Raw genomic sequence first — 14,497 nt, forward strand, 5'->3', positions numbered from 1 at the left:
CTTGGGTAACTGAGGCCATGGGTAGAGGGGGTCTGCCATATACTTCTTCATTATAAGATGTGTGAGATAACAAAGCTATGGTTTTAGAAATTTTTTAAAATGGCTTTATTTTATTTATTATTTTTATGTGGTGCTGAGGATTGAAACAAGTGCCTCACTTGTACCAGGTAATAAGAAAGTGCTCTACCACTGAGCCACAAACCCAGCTAGAAATTTTATTAAATTTGTATTTGTAGCAAATGAAAAGGACTTTCCCAATGTTGAAAGTCTTTCTGTAAGTCATTTCATCATTCAGAGTGTCTTGGTCAAAGCTCAAGGTATACTATCTGTTCTAACCTGCAACTCTGAAGCCCCTACAGTTCTTCTGAACCAACCTAGTAATGATAAAGCTCAAGATTTTGGCTGAATTATGGAGTGCAGTTGTTGGGGAAGAAAGCCCTAAAATATTTTGTTTTCTGAAGAGTTAAGTCATAACATAATCTTAGTGATTGCTGATGAATGTGTTTGAGGAAGTTTGCACAAATGTGTTTCCAAGTCTGTCCCGTAGGTGAGGACAGGCGATTTGATAGTCACAATGGGAAGTTGAAGGTTATCTTGGTCTTCCACTTTAATAAAAATTCAAGCACCATTTAAAGTTTTTTAGAGATTAAATAATGTGTTTTGAGCTGAAATAAAGTGTTGAACAAGTATTCAGAAAACCTGGGTTCAATCCTGGCGCACCTACTCATAAGCCATAGGCTTTTCACTTGTTGATCACCCCCATTCCTCTGCCTTCCCTTCACCAGAGTATCTTGGAGATGCTCAGATGGAGAATGTGCAAGTGCCTGAAAGCCATCATGGGCTGGACAAAAATGAGTTGTCTTGTTATTTTCAAACAGGCAGATGGCTCCAATCTGAATACATAATCAGTTGGGAACATGGCATTCCATCCTAAGAATGCCTGCCTGATAATTAATATATGGATACTTCTTCGGGCTTTAGTTCATGAGGATTTAAATAATATCACATTGAAAAAGTATTTTTAAATGTATTTTAAAATTACCTTTACTTTTGTGTCTACAGCATTGGATGTAATTTAAATTAAACTTCTCATAAGTATAGCTACTACTGCTTTTTAATTATACATGAGTTTTAAAAATAGATTTTTTTTTTTTTGGTAAATCATGCCTAAGATGCTTTGAGAGGGAAGATAATAGAAATGTGGAGTGGGAGAAACCACTAAATATGATTTCTTAAAAAATCAGGTAATCTTTGGAAATCTCTTTTGGTTTATGATTGGCTTAATTATGTTTATGTAAGTGTCCATCTGTTTCACAAATCCACTTGAACATTATTGGGTGCAGGTTCTCTAAAATCCCTGAGGAGGTAGTTAACGGATGGATTGTTGAAGGACAAAGTAGGCTGCTTAAGTTTCAAAGCCCGATGCATTAAGGGAGATATCCATTGTTACAGAAGCCTTGTACCAAAGTTCACTTCATTCACCATGAACCTGCTCTGCCACAGATTCCGAGTCCGAGCAGTCCCTGAGTCAATTGGAAGCAGTGACAGCACGCTCCTTTGAAGAGGAAGAAGGTCACTTGAACAGTAGAAAACACAGAATGTCTGAAGGAAAAGACTGTGGTGGAGGAGATGCTCTCTCCAATGGCATCAAAAAGCACAGGTAGGATGGCCTTTAAACAGCTCCCATTGCTGTTGTGTTCATATGGGGTAAATTGGGATTCATAAAGAAATGTATTTGTACTACTCTAGCACTTTAATGAAAGGAATTAATGTAGGTGCTTATTCCTTTGTCCCTTTAAGATAATGTCATTTATAAGCATAGAAACAAAACACAGAATTTGCTTTTAGCAACCATGTTTTCAGGAGAATGTGTAAATCCTTCAGTTGGTGATTCAGAAAGTTACTCAGAACTACCTATTGAAATCGATGCTGTGTTCCCTTTTTCATCATACATCTTTTATGACTCTGCCTCCCAATGCTATTTTAGTTTCTAGTCATTTGATCTTCTTGTTGGTTTTATTACGAATGAATGGTAATATTGCCAGCCCGTTGACACAATTTAGTTAAATTTAAACAAAGACAGTTATTAAATCCCAGCATTTGCTGAACTTATCCATTTTAAACTACTTAATGATATTAGTATGCTTTTATTCCCTTGATGGGTTAGTGTTAGAGGATTGTCCCAAATGAATGAAATGTAACAGATATCACAGTTATCTGGTTTCAGCACAGGTTTACAGATACAGTGGCTTATGTGAATGCTGGTATTCAGCTAATAACATACAAAATTATCAGTGATGAGTATATTTTTTATCTTTGTCAAAAGATAAGGATTAGTTTAGGATTATTAACAGTTAATTTCTACAAAATAGTCTTGTTTTTTTCCCTTGTTTGTAGATTGTGTCACACCATGGTTCTGATCATACCTGGTTTCAAGTATTGTTCTGGGAAAAATGTATACCTCACTTCTCGGATTTATGTGTACTTTCCTCTTATTAGCAAAAGTGTCTTAGTTTGTTCTTATTTTTAGAAGACCAGTGAGTTTTACAAACTAAAAATAGTTAAAAGAAGATTTTGTTGTTCTTGTTATGATGTTAGAACTTGTCCTCCTCTAAATGTACTTATTAATAACTGTCCTTTGATGGAGTTTACCATTGCAAATGATATGGCTCACAGTGAGTGTCTCTCCTAATTCTCACTACAGTTACCATCAGTTTCTTTGGAGCCTAAATCTAAATTGTGTTCAGGACATTAAATATATAACAGTAAATCTGGCAGTTTTACCAATAAAAGAGAATACAACCTTTAACTGTTTATCACATACCTGTGATAAACCTACCTGCCATCCAGTGAGAATACAAGTGAAACCTCTGGAAAACTCAAAGAAGCATACAAAAGTATTTGATATAATTATTAAAATATCAGAATGAGTACAGAGTTTAGAATACACAGCTGTCATATGTTGTGGCTGAGGGGATTTCTCTAAAACTTTTTAGGGTCAGATACTCTTTTGTATGTGTGCTATAATTAGAGTGATAGCAATTTTGCATTTCACCTAATTATATCATATTCATATATTCTGTGCTCTTAGTCAATCCTAGAATGGTACAAATGTGAAATTGTTGAAAAACATAAAATCAGGACAAGTCATTCAGAAAGACAAGAACTGTAACTAAGTAGTGACCTAATCAGAAATGTTTAACTGATAAAATGAGATGTAGCTTAGTAAACCTGTAAATATAATATTATCTTATTCAGTTATTCAGATCAAAAGAGGAAAACTTATGAATATGTCAGCAGCCTAATGTATAAGAAAAAACATCACAATTTCCTATTTTTAAAAAGTAGCTTTTAAGGAGAATTTTAAATGCCTGTGGTTTATTTTCCCATTCTTTCTCTATAGTCACGTTAAGCGGTATATGCCACATATAATTTAAAAGTTTAATTTTAGAATAGGAAAAAGTTGTAGTATTCAAGGCTATCAAATCCCTTTTGCCCGAACCCTAAACTACATAGGAATCTGTGTTTCTAGTAAGCAGTTACTGTATTGGTATTAATAATAACTTGCATTGATAGTAATCGTAGTGGTGTTTTAGAAAATAAGGCCCATGTTGCCGTATGACCTCCATGTTTCTTAGAACTAGCTTAGCGTCCATGAAACTTTATTTAAACCTTAAAATTATGTGAAATTTGTTCTCGACCTTGTATTTGTTTTATCTAGTCCTGAAAAACAATCTACTTAACATTTAACTTTTCTGTGAAAGTCTTGGATCTACCCCACCTGATATTCCCAGTTAACCCCCTGGTAAATGCACACTGAAATTTAGGGGAGACACATGGAAGTCTACAGATTATAAATTTTAAAACAGGAAATAGAGAGAATGTATACTTTTTTAATGAGAAAAGAGGGACTTTACCATATATATATATATATATATATAATATATTATATATTATTTATATATATATTATTTTATTATAGTCTTTGCATAATTAATTTCCTGGGTTTTCAGTCAGATAGTACCTCTTTTTTTAGCCATGAAACTTGTGCAACAGAATTCCATTAAAAAAAACGATTAAAATTTCTTCACCTTCATATTGATAGCACTTTCCCCCAGAAAATCCATCAAGTTGCTTTGTGAAATTTTTGCTACAACATACTGTAGTTGGATTTATATGGGGCTTTTTGTCCTCATGGCCATATTGCATAAAAGCAGTTCTCTATTCTTGGACCTAATTTATTGAATTTGTTCTAAGCTCTAATGTTATAACTTGTTAGCACTTTTTCCCAAGTTGTTATAATTGGTAAATTTATTTCAGCCATGTCACTGGATACAGTGTAAAAGATGTTAATGTAAATTAGAATTTGAGGAGATTCCCAAGATGGCCGCGAATAGAGTGCATCACACCCCATGTACCGCGCAACTGCGCGGGTGAATAACGAGTTAGAACGACAAAAATCTATCTTGTTAGGAACTTACAGCAAAATGGTGGTGCACCGAAACCTAGAGGAAGAATTTTCAGCACCGAAACCTAGAGGAAGAATTTTCAGCACCGAGGTCCGGTAATTGAGTCTCATACACAAGCCAACTGTGCAACCAGAGATCCAGGCAGACTGATCCGCAGGGCCTGCCCCGCGGCTACAGACAGCGGGGAGCCACCGAGAAGCGACCAGCAAGCAGGGAGAAAGTCCAAGCAATAAAAGTATATTTTGAAAATGAATTAAACAAACAAATTCAAATGGCAAAGAATGAGCTTTACCAGGAGATAGAGATCTTAAAAAAAAATCAAACAGTAATCCTAGAAATGCAGGAATCTATAAACCAAATTAAAAATTCAAATGAGAATATTACAAATAGACTAGATCAAGTGGAAGTCAGAACATCAGATAATGAAGACAAACTTTATCAACTTGAAAAGAATATACTCAACACAGAAAAGATGCTTAAATTCCACGAGCAATCTATTCAAGAGATATGGGGTGTCATAAAAAAACCAAATTTGAGAGTCATCGGGATAGATGAAGGCATAGAGAATCAAACCAAAGGAATGGACAACCTATTAAATGAAATAATTCTAGAAAACTTCCCAGAGATGAAAGATGGAATGGATTGCCAAATCCTGGAAGCCTACAGGACCCCAAACATTCAAAACCATAATAGACCAACTCCAAGACATATAATTATGAAGATAGCCAACATACAGAACAAGGAGACAATATTAAAAGCTACAAGAGAAAGGAGGCAGATTACATTCAGGGGTAAACCAATTAGGTTAACGACTGATTTTTCATCACAGACTTTGAAAGCGAGAAGATCCTGGAACAGTGTATTTCAAACGCTGAGAAATAAGGGATTCCAACCAAGAATACTGTATCCAGCAAAATTAAGCTTCAGATTTGACAATAAAATTAAAATCTTTCACGATAAACAAAGGCTAAAAGAATTTGCAGCCAGAAAACCAGCACTGCAAAGCATTTTGAGCAAAATACTACAAGAAGAGGAATTGAAAAATAGTGCCCAAAACTAACAGCGGGAGGTATCTCAGTAAAGGGGGAGGAAAATAACCAAAAAGTAAAAACTTGCCAAACTAAAATAAATAAATAAATAAACATGACTGGAAGGTACAAATCATATTTCAATTGTAACCTTAAATGTTAATGGCCTAAACTCACCAATCAAGAGACATAGGCTAGTAACCTGGATCAAAAAAAAAAAATCTAACAATATGCTGCCTTCAGGAGACTCATATGATAGGAAAAGACATACACAGGCTGAAGGTGAAAGGTTGGGAAAAATCATACCACTCACATGGCCCTCGGAAGCAAGCAGGAGTGGCCATACTCATATCGAATAAAATCAACTTCAAACCTAAGTTAATCAAAAGGGATAAAGAAGGACACTATATACTGTTAAAAGGAACCATCCACCAACAAGACATGACAATTATCAATTTGTATGCACCAAAGAATGGAGCTGCAACATTCATAAAACAAACGCTCCTCAAGTTCAAGAGTCAAATAGACTACAGCACGATAATTATGGGTGACTTCAACACACTGCTCTCACCATTAGACAGATCCTCTAGACAAAAGCTGAATAAAGAAACTATAGAACTCAATAGCACAATCAATAACCTAGACTTAACTGACATATATAGAATATATCAACCATCATCAAGTGGATACACGTTCTTCTCAGCAGCACATGGATCCTACTCAAAGATAGACCATATATTATGCTATAGGGCAATTCTTAGTAAATATAAAGGCTTGGAGATAATACCATGCACCATATCTGATCATGATGGAATGAAACTGGAAATCAATGATAAAAGAAGGAAGGAAAAATCCTACATCACATGGAAAATGAACAATATGTTACTGAATGATCAATGGGTTACAGAAGACATAAAGGAGGAGATAAAAAAAATTCTTAGAGACAAATGACAATACAGACACAACATACCAGAATCTATGGGACACAATGAAAGCAGTTTTAAGAGGGAAATTCATTTCTTGGAGTTCTTTCCTCAAAAAAAGGAAAAAACCAACAAATAAATGAACTCACACTACACCTCAAAAACCTACAAAAGGAAGAGCAAGACAATAGCAAATGTAGTAGAAGACAAGAAATAATTAAAATTACAGCAGAAATCAATGAAATTGAAACAAAAAAAACCATTGAAAAAATTGAAAAAACTAAAAGTTGGTTCTTTGAAAAAATAAATAAGATCGACAGACCCTTAGCCATGCTAATGAAGAGAAGAAGAGAGAGAACTCAAATTACTAACATAAGGGATGAAAAAGGCAATATCACAACAGACACTACAGAAATACAGAAGATAATTAGAAAATATTTTAAAAACCTATATTCTAATAAAATAGAAGACAGTGAAGATATCGATAAATTTCTTAAGTCATACGATCTGCCCAGATTGAGTCAGGAAGACACACACAATTTAAACAGACCAATAACAAAGGAAAAAATTGAAGAAGCCATCAAAAGACTACCAACCAAAAAAAGCCCTGGACCGGATGGGTATACAGCGGAGTTTTACAAAACCTTCAAAGAAGAATTAATACCAATACTTTTCAAGCTATTTCAAGAAATAGAAAAAGAAGGAGCTCTTCCAAATTCATTCTATGAGGCCAACATCACCCTGATCCCGAAACCAGACAAAGACACTTCAAAGAAAGAAAACTACAGACCAATATCTCTAATGAACTTGGATGCAAAAATTCTCAATAAAATCCTGGCAAATCGAATACAAAAGCATATAAAAAAAAATTTGCACCGTGATCAAGCAGGATTCATCCCTGGGATGCAAGGCTGGTTCAGTATACGGAAATCAATAAATACTATTCACCATATCAATAGACTTAAAGACAAGAACCATATGATCATCTCAATAGATGCAGAAAAAGCATTTGACAAAGTACAGCATCCCTTTATGTTCAAAACACTAGAAAAACTAGGGATAACAGGAACTTACCTCAACATTGTAAAAGCTATATATGCTAAACCTCAGGCTACCATCATCCTAAATGGAGAAAAACTGAAGGCATTCCCTCTAAAATCTGGAACAAGACAGGGATGCCCTCTCTCACCACTTCTATGCAATTTAGTTCTTGAAATACTAGCCAGAGCAATTAGACAGACAAAAGAAATTAAAGGCATAAAAATAGGAAAAGAATAACTTAAATTATCGCTATTTGCGGATGACATGATAATATATTTAACAGACCCAAAAGGGTCTACAAAGAAACTGCTAGAGTTAATAAATGAATTCAGCAAAGTGGCAGGATATAAAATCAACATGCATAAATCAAAGGCATTCTTGTATATCAGCAACAAAACTTCTGAAATGGAAATGAGGAAAACCACTCCATTCACAATATCCTCAAAGAAAATAAAATACTTGGGAATCAACCTAACAAAAGAGGTGAAAGATTTATACAATGAAAACTACAGAACCCTAAAGAGAGAGATAGAAGAAGATCTTAGAAGATGAAAAAATGTACCCTGTTCATGGATAGGCAGAACTAACATCATCAAAATGGCGATATTACCCAAAGTTCTCTTCAGGTTTAATGTGATGCCAGTTAAAATCCCAACGGCATTTCTTGTAGAAATAGATGAAGCAATCATGAAATTCATATGGAAAAACAAAAGACCCAGAATAGCAAAAGCAATTCTAAGCAGGAAGTGTGAATATGGAGGTATAGCCATACCAGAGTTCAAACTGTACTACAAAGCACTAGTAACAAAAACAGCGTGGTACTGGTACCAAAACAGGCAGGTGGACTAATGGTACAGAATAGAGGACACAGAAATCAATCCACAAAAGTACAACTTTCTTATATTTGATAAAGGGGCTAAAAGCATGCAATGGAGGAAGGATAGCATCTTCAACAAATGGTGCTGGGAAAACTGGAAATCCATATGCAACAAAATGAAACTGAATCCCTTTCTCTCGCCATACACAAAAGTTAACTCAAAATGGATCAAGGAGCTAGATATCAAATCAGAGACACTGCGTCTGATAGAAGAAAAAGTTGGCTACGGTCTACATCCTGTGGGGTCGGACTCCAAATTCCTTAATAGGACGCCCATAGCCCAAGAGTTAATAACAAGAATCAACAAATGGGACTTACTTAAACTAAAAAGTTTTTTCTCAGCAAGAGAAACAATAAGAGAGGTAAATAGAGAGCCTACATCGTGGGAACAAATTTTTACCCCTCACACTTCAGATAGAGCCCTAATATCCAGAGTATACAAAGAACTCAAAAAATTAGACAATAAGATAACAAATAATCCAATCAACAAATGGGCCAAGGACCTGAACAGACACTTCTCAGAGGAGAACATACAATCAATCAACAAGTACATGAAAAAATGCTCACCATCTCTAGCAGTCAGAGAAATGCAAATCAAAACCACCCTAAGATACCATCTCACTCCAGTAAGATTGGCAGCCATTATGAAGTCAAACAACAACAAGTGCTGGCAAGGATGTGGGGAAAAGGGTACACTTGTACATTGCTGGTGGGACTGCAAATTGGTGCGGCCAATATGGAAAGCAGTATGGAGATTCCTGGGAAAGCTGGGAATGGATCCACCATTTGACCCAGCTATCGCCCTCCCTGGACTATTCCCTGAGGATCTTAAAAGAGCATACTATAGGGATACTGCCACATCAATGATCATAGCGGCACAATTCACAATAACTAGACTGTGGAACCAACCTAGATGCCCTTAAATAGATGAATGGATAAAAAAATGTGGCATCTATACACAATGGAGTACTACGCAGCACTAAAAAATGACAAAATCATAGAATTTGCAGGGAAATGGATGGCATTAGAGCAGATTATGCTAAGCGAAGCTAGCCAATCCTTAAAAAACAAAAGCCAAATGTCTTCTTTGATATAAAGAGAGCAACTAAGAACAGAACAGGGAGGAAGAGCATGAGGAAAAGATTAACATTAAACAAAGACGAGTGGGGGGAGAGAAAGGGAGAGAGAAGGGAAAGCATATGGAAATGGTAGGAGACCCTCAATGTTACACAAAATTACATAGAAGAGGTTGTGAGGGGAAAGGCAGGGGGAAAGGAAGAGAATTGAACAACAGTAGGTGAGGTAAAGAGGGAAGATGGGAGGGGAGAGGAGGGGGGATAGTAGGGGATAGGAAAGGCAGCAGAATACAACAGTCACTAATATGCCATTATGTAAAAATGTGAGTGTGTAACTGATGTGATTCTGCAATTTGTTTTTGGGGTAAAAATGGGAGTTCATAACCCAATTGAGTCAAATGTATGAAAGATGATATATCATGAGCTTTGTAATGTTTTGAACAACCAATAAAAAATATTTAAAAAAATTTTAAAAATTAGAATTTGAAAATTTTGGATCCATGTTATAATTCTATAAATATCATTCACTGTATTAATAAATAATGGAGAAAACTATATGGTCACTCCTAAAGGATAAAAAAATATTTCAATAAAATAGTCATTCATGATTAATAAATATCTTGGCAAACTACAAGTAGAAGAAAACCTGCTTAATCTGGTCAAAAGTTACAATAAACAAATTGCTTGATAGTGAGCTATTAAGACATTTTTATAATATCAGAAATAAGACAGAGTGAGCCACGTGTTGCATTGGTGAATGCATGTAATTCCAGCTACTTGGGAGACTAAGACAAGAGAATTTTTAAGGAAGCCGTCTTTCCCAACTTAGAGAGATAATCCTGTCTTATAACAAAATACAAATAAACAAACAAATAAATAAATAAAGGCCAGGGTGTAACTCTATGCCTGCTTATCATGTGTGAGTCCTTGAATTCTGTTCCCAGTACCACCAAAAGTAAACAAATAAACAGGATGCCTAGTCCCTTTTATTCAGCATTATTTGGAGCCTGTACACAGAACACATATAATTTAGAAATAAAATTGTCATTTTTCACAGATGACAATGGTAGTCTACATAGAAGAGTCATATTATCCGTATAAAAATTAAGAGTTAGGATGCTTAGCAATGTTGTTAAATACAAAATTACATTTATGTGTACTATCAACACAGAAAGTAGGATTACAACTGGAAGAAGAGATATTTAGAGCAACTTTTAAATGTGCCTAGAAACAAATATTAGAGAAAATCTCCTACAAATGGAAAAAGTGTGTAATAATAAAACTTATTAGAAAAGAGAATTCATTGTCATAAAGGTGTTCTTGTCAAATTGCTCTGTACTCTAAATGTTTAGTTAACAATGTTGTTTTCCTTGGAAATTGGAAAGTGGATTCTGAAATGTCTAGTTAAATACAAAGGGCTTTGAAAGAGCTAAGGTGCTTCTCAAAACTAGATCAGAAGAAAAGATGATGTTTTCCCTATCAGATATCAAGATTGATGACAAATTTTTAGTTAAGAATTTTCCTAGATATAGATTGATCTTTGGAAAAAACAAAAAGGAACAAAACCAAGTCCCAAAGATGCACCTATATAAGAAAACTTGGCACGAATAGAGCTAACATGTGGGAAAGAATGGATGGTTTGTTAAATGATGCTTAGATAATTACTTAATATGGAGGTGAAAAAATGAAATGGATCCCCATTTTATATACAGCAGTTCCTTTATATCTGCAGTTCTGCGTCTTTGAAGTCAAACCACCACAGAGTGAAAGTAATTGGAAAAAAAAAAAGGAATGCGAACAGACTTTTGTTTTCTTGTCATTGTTCCCTGATCAATACATTGTAATAACTGTTTATTTATTTACATTATATTATGTATTTTATGTAATCTAGAGATGATTTAAAATAGATGGGAGGATGTATGTTGGTTGTGTATAACTACTGTACCATTTAATATGAGGCATTTGAGCATCCATAGATTTTGGTACAAGGGAAATTTGATTCCAAGGGGAATCCTGGAATCAATACTCTGCAGAGACCAAGAGACAACTCTACACAATTACAAATTGTAGGTGAATCAAACGCTTCAACATGAAAGGTCAAAATTGAAATACTTTCAGAAGAAAATAGAGAATACCTATCATTTTGAGATAAGAAAAATTCCTATAACAGAAATATGGTAGGAGCAGAGCTGATTCTAATTAACTTATTTGCACTTGATATATTAACTAAAAGATTTCTATCGCAAATGTGACTGAGAATCTCAAAGGTTTATTATGTGGAAGTGGTAGATGAGAACTCGAGATGATTGCCTAGCTTTACTCACCCATCATAACTACTTTAGACTGCAGTTGTTAGGTTGCCAAGAGGAGAGGCGTGTAATAGCAGTTGTCTAATGTGTATGAAGAATTCATATAGTTGGAATGCACCTGAGAAGTTGAAAGTCAAAGAGATTGAATATATAAGTTAAGACAATTATTTTCCAGGAATTAAGAATATATTGAGACAATGTTATTACGGGTAAATGAAAAATTTTCAGCTCTGAATATATTTAATCATTGGAATAAAACCATCCTGGTTTTGAAATCTCCCTCCCAAGCAGTTGTGACAAAATGATCTAAACTCAGACTTGATTTGATCAGGGAACAGAGTTGGTAACAAGTCACCTCACCCAGATGTCCTCTGCTGCCCTGGGCAGAAAGACACCCTTGTCCACCAGGAAACATTCAGGGAAACTTCTTGTCATGCAGTGATTAGGAGCACTTAAGCTACACGTCTGATTTTCAGAGGACTCGGGAGTTGTGAGGGAAAGAGCAACAACCTTGGCTAGAGTAGGCCAAATTTGTGGAATGGCCTGTGGAATGACACTGAGTCTGTGCTGTCTTCATACCACACTGCTCTTTGCCCTAATGAACTTACTTGCCCTGGAAACTAGAGAGTTGCAGTGAAAAAAAGAATAGTATCCCCTAGAAGCTCAAGTACTTGGCTATTGGGCCTGCCTCTGACAAGCTGGACATAAGCCTGCCTTAACAGCCAGAGAGAGGGGAACACTAAGGGGCAGACAGTGAGAAACTCCAGAGGAGCAGCCGAGGAAGAAGATGCCTCATGTTTATACGCTTCTTAAGCATAGAAGTTGGGCTGGGGTACCACTCTACTGTGGTGTAGGCTGACTATTCCAGTCAGGAAACCTCAGGAGTGTGTCCTCAGAGGGCAGTGCGATTGGGCACCTGGAGCAGATTGGTAAATTGGATGGCAAGAGCTGAAGCAGAGGATTGAAAACCAGCAGGCCACTCAGATTACAGGGCATCCTTCTCTCCTACAAAAATACATTTGGAGATCTCTCCTCAAGTGAGTGCCAACTTGACAGATGGGGCTAGTCATCCTGAAAGAGGGTTCAGGTTTAAAAACCTTATCTAGGACCAACAAACTGGCAGGCCATGGGATCACTTTGCGTATGTTTGGAGGAAAGGAAAGCAGAATGAACCCAGATTCATGAAAACCTTCATAAGCCCAGGTTAAGTTGATAGTTTATTGACAGGAATTACTCTAGGAAAACAGCTACCTCTTTCTATAGAAATTCACCTCTGGGACTCCACTTTAGAAAGAAGATAGGAGTTTCTCTTTTGGAAGGAGGGGCTGGGGCTCAGAGTCTCACTGGTCCCCTCCTTTGTTCTGCCCCTACCCACAGAGACACCTCTTAGGGGCCTTGGGGCTCTTTATACACAGTCAGAAAATCAATCTCTTCCAATTTTGGCATTCTATAAGCAAGTGATGGTAGGACACACTTTTGCCTGACTCTGAAGAATTGTTCTAATCTGTTGTACACTGGTGCTTATTGTGGGCAAATGAGAGCACTTCTCTTGAGCAGCCATAATCTGTAAATTTTGCTTTAATAAACAAAACAGCAAATACTAATTAGAATTGTTTGCTTAGGCTATGAAGAAAAAGAAAGACTATATTTTCAGGTATATAATCCCATTTTTAAAATTTCTATTATGGGAAATTTCAAACATGCCTTTAGAGAAAATAATAACAATGACTCCTTTATGCCCATCATTCAGCTTCAATCAACAGTTATCATGTGCCAACTTTGTTTCATCTGTAAGTCCTGTTATCTACAATCTCTTATAACTTAAAGCAAATCTAAGATCTGTTATTTCATCTTTATTTCTTAGAACATAGCCTGTTAATTGACATATATAAAAAATGAATACATATAAGGTATATAATATGTTCCAAAATATATATACATTGTGGAATGGCTAAATAGAGCTAATTAACATGCTTATTTTTTTTTGTGGGGGAAAAACACTTAAAATCTGCTTAGAGATTTCCAAGTGTATAATACATTGTTATTAACAGTAGTAATCATGTACAGTTGATCTCTTAATTTAGTCTTCCCCAAAATATGGAATGTTTTGTGAATTTGCATGTCATCCATGTGCATATTTGTACCATACTAATTACATTTGTATTTTCTCATTATTTAGTTTATGTGCTGCCAGAGTATTTATCTTTTAATAACTCAGTATATATCTCTAAAACACTGAGACATTTTCTCCTCCTAAGCCACAGTACCATTTCATACATAAATAATAATTTCTTAATTATCTATCATCAACTATTAGTATTCACAGTTTCCTGCTTGTCTTATAAGTGTGTTTTATTAATTATAACTGAAATGTCATTTAATAATAAAAATTAAGAGTTCCACATAATTCCATTTTGGCTTATATGTATTTAAAACCTTTTTAATCTCTAGGTTTCCTATCCCTTCTCCATTTTTTCTTGCCATTTATTTGTTGAAATGACCCAATCATTTCTCAGGCAGAATATTCCATAATCTAAATATGGCTCTTGCATTCCCAGGGTGTCATTCCATGTTCTTTTACCCTTGAATTTCTTGTAAATTGATAGTTATACATAGAAGCTTGACCAGAATTAGGTTTGAATCTTTGGCTCAAAAATACTTGATAGGAACACATGCCATCAGTGTACCTCTTGCTACATAAATCATGGGTCATACACTGTCTGACTTGCTTTCTTTTTGTAATGTTGAGATTGATTCGTAGGTTTAGGCATTAT

The 14,497-nt window shown here is 35.4% G+C and overlaps 1 protein-coding gene across 8 annotated transcripts in view; it reads left to right on the forward strand.

Moving 5' to 3' along the window:
* Window positions 1-14,497, forward strand: part of Osbpl1a (oxysterol binding protein like 1A) — a 199,971-nt gene that overhangs the window by 129,041 nt on the left and 56,433 nt on the right. For all 8 annotated transcript variants that reach the window (XM_078030235.1, XM_078030236.1, XM_078030237.1 and 5 more), the window contains one exon: window positions 1,504-1,660. In XM_078030235.1, the coding sequence (XP_077886361.1) occupies window positions 1,504-1,660 (157 nt within the window). The remainder of the gene's footprint in view (window positions 1-1,503; window positions 1,661-14,497) is intronic.

Source organism: Ictidomys tridecemlineatus, chromosome 13 (genome assembly GCF_052094955.1).
Source record: "Ictidomys tridecemlineatus isolate mIctTri1 chromosome 13, mIctTri1.hap1, whole genome shotgun sequence".
NCBI lineage: Eukaryota > Metazoa > Chordata > Mammalia > Rodentia > Sciuridae > Ictidomys > Ictidomys tridecemlineatus.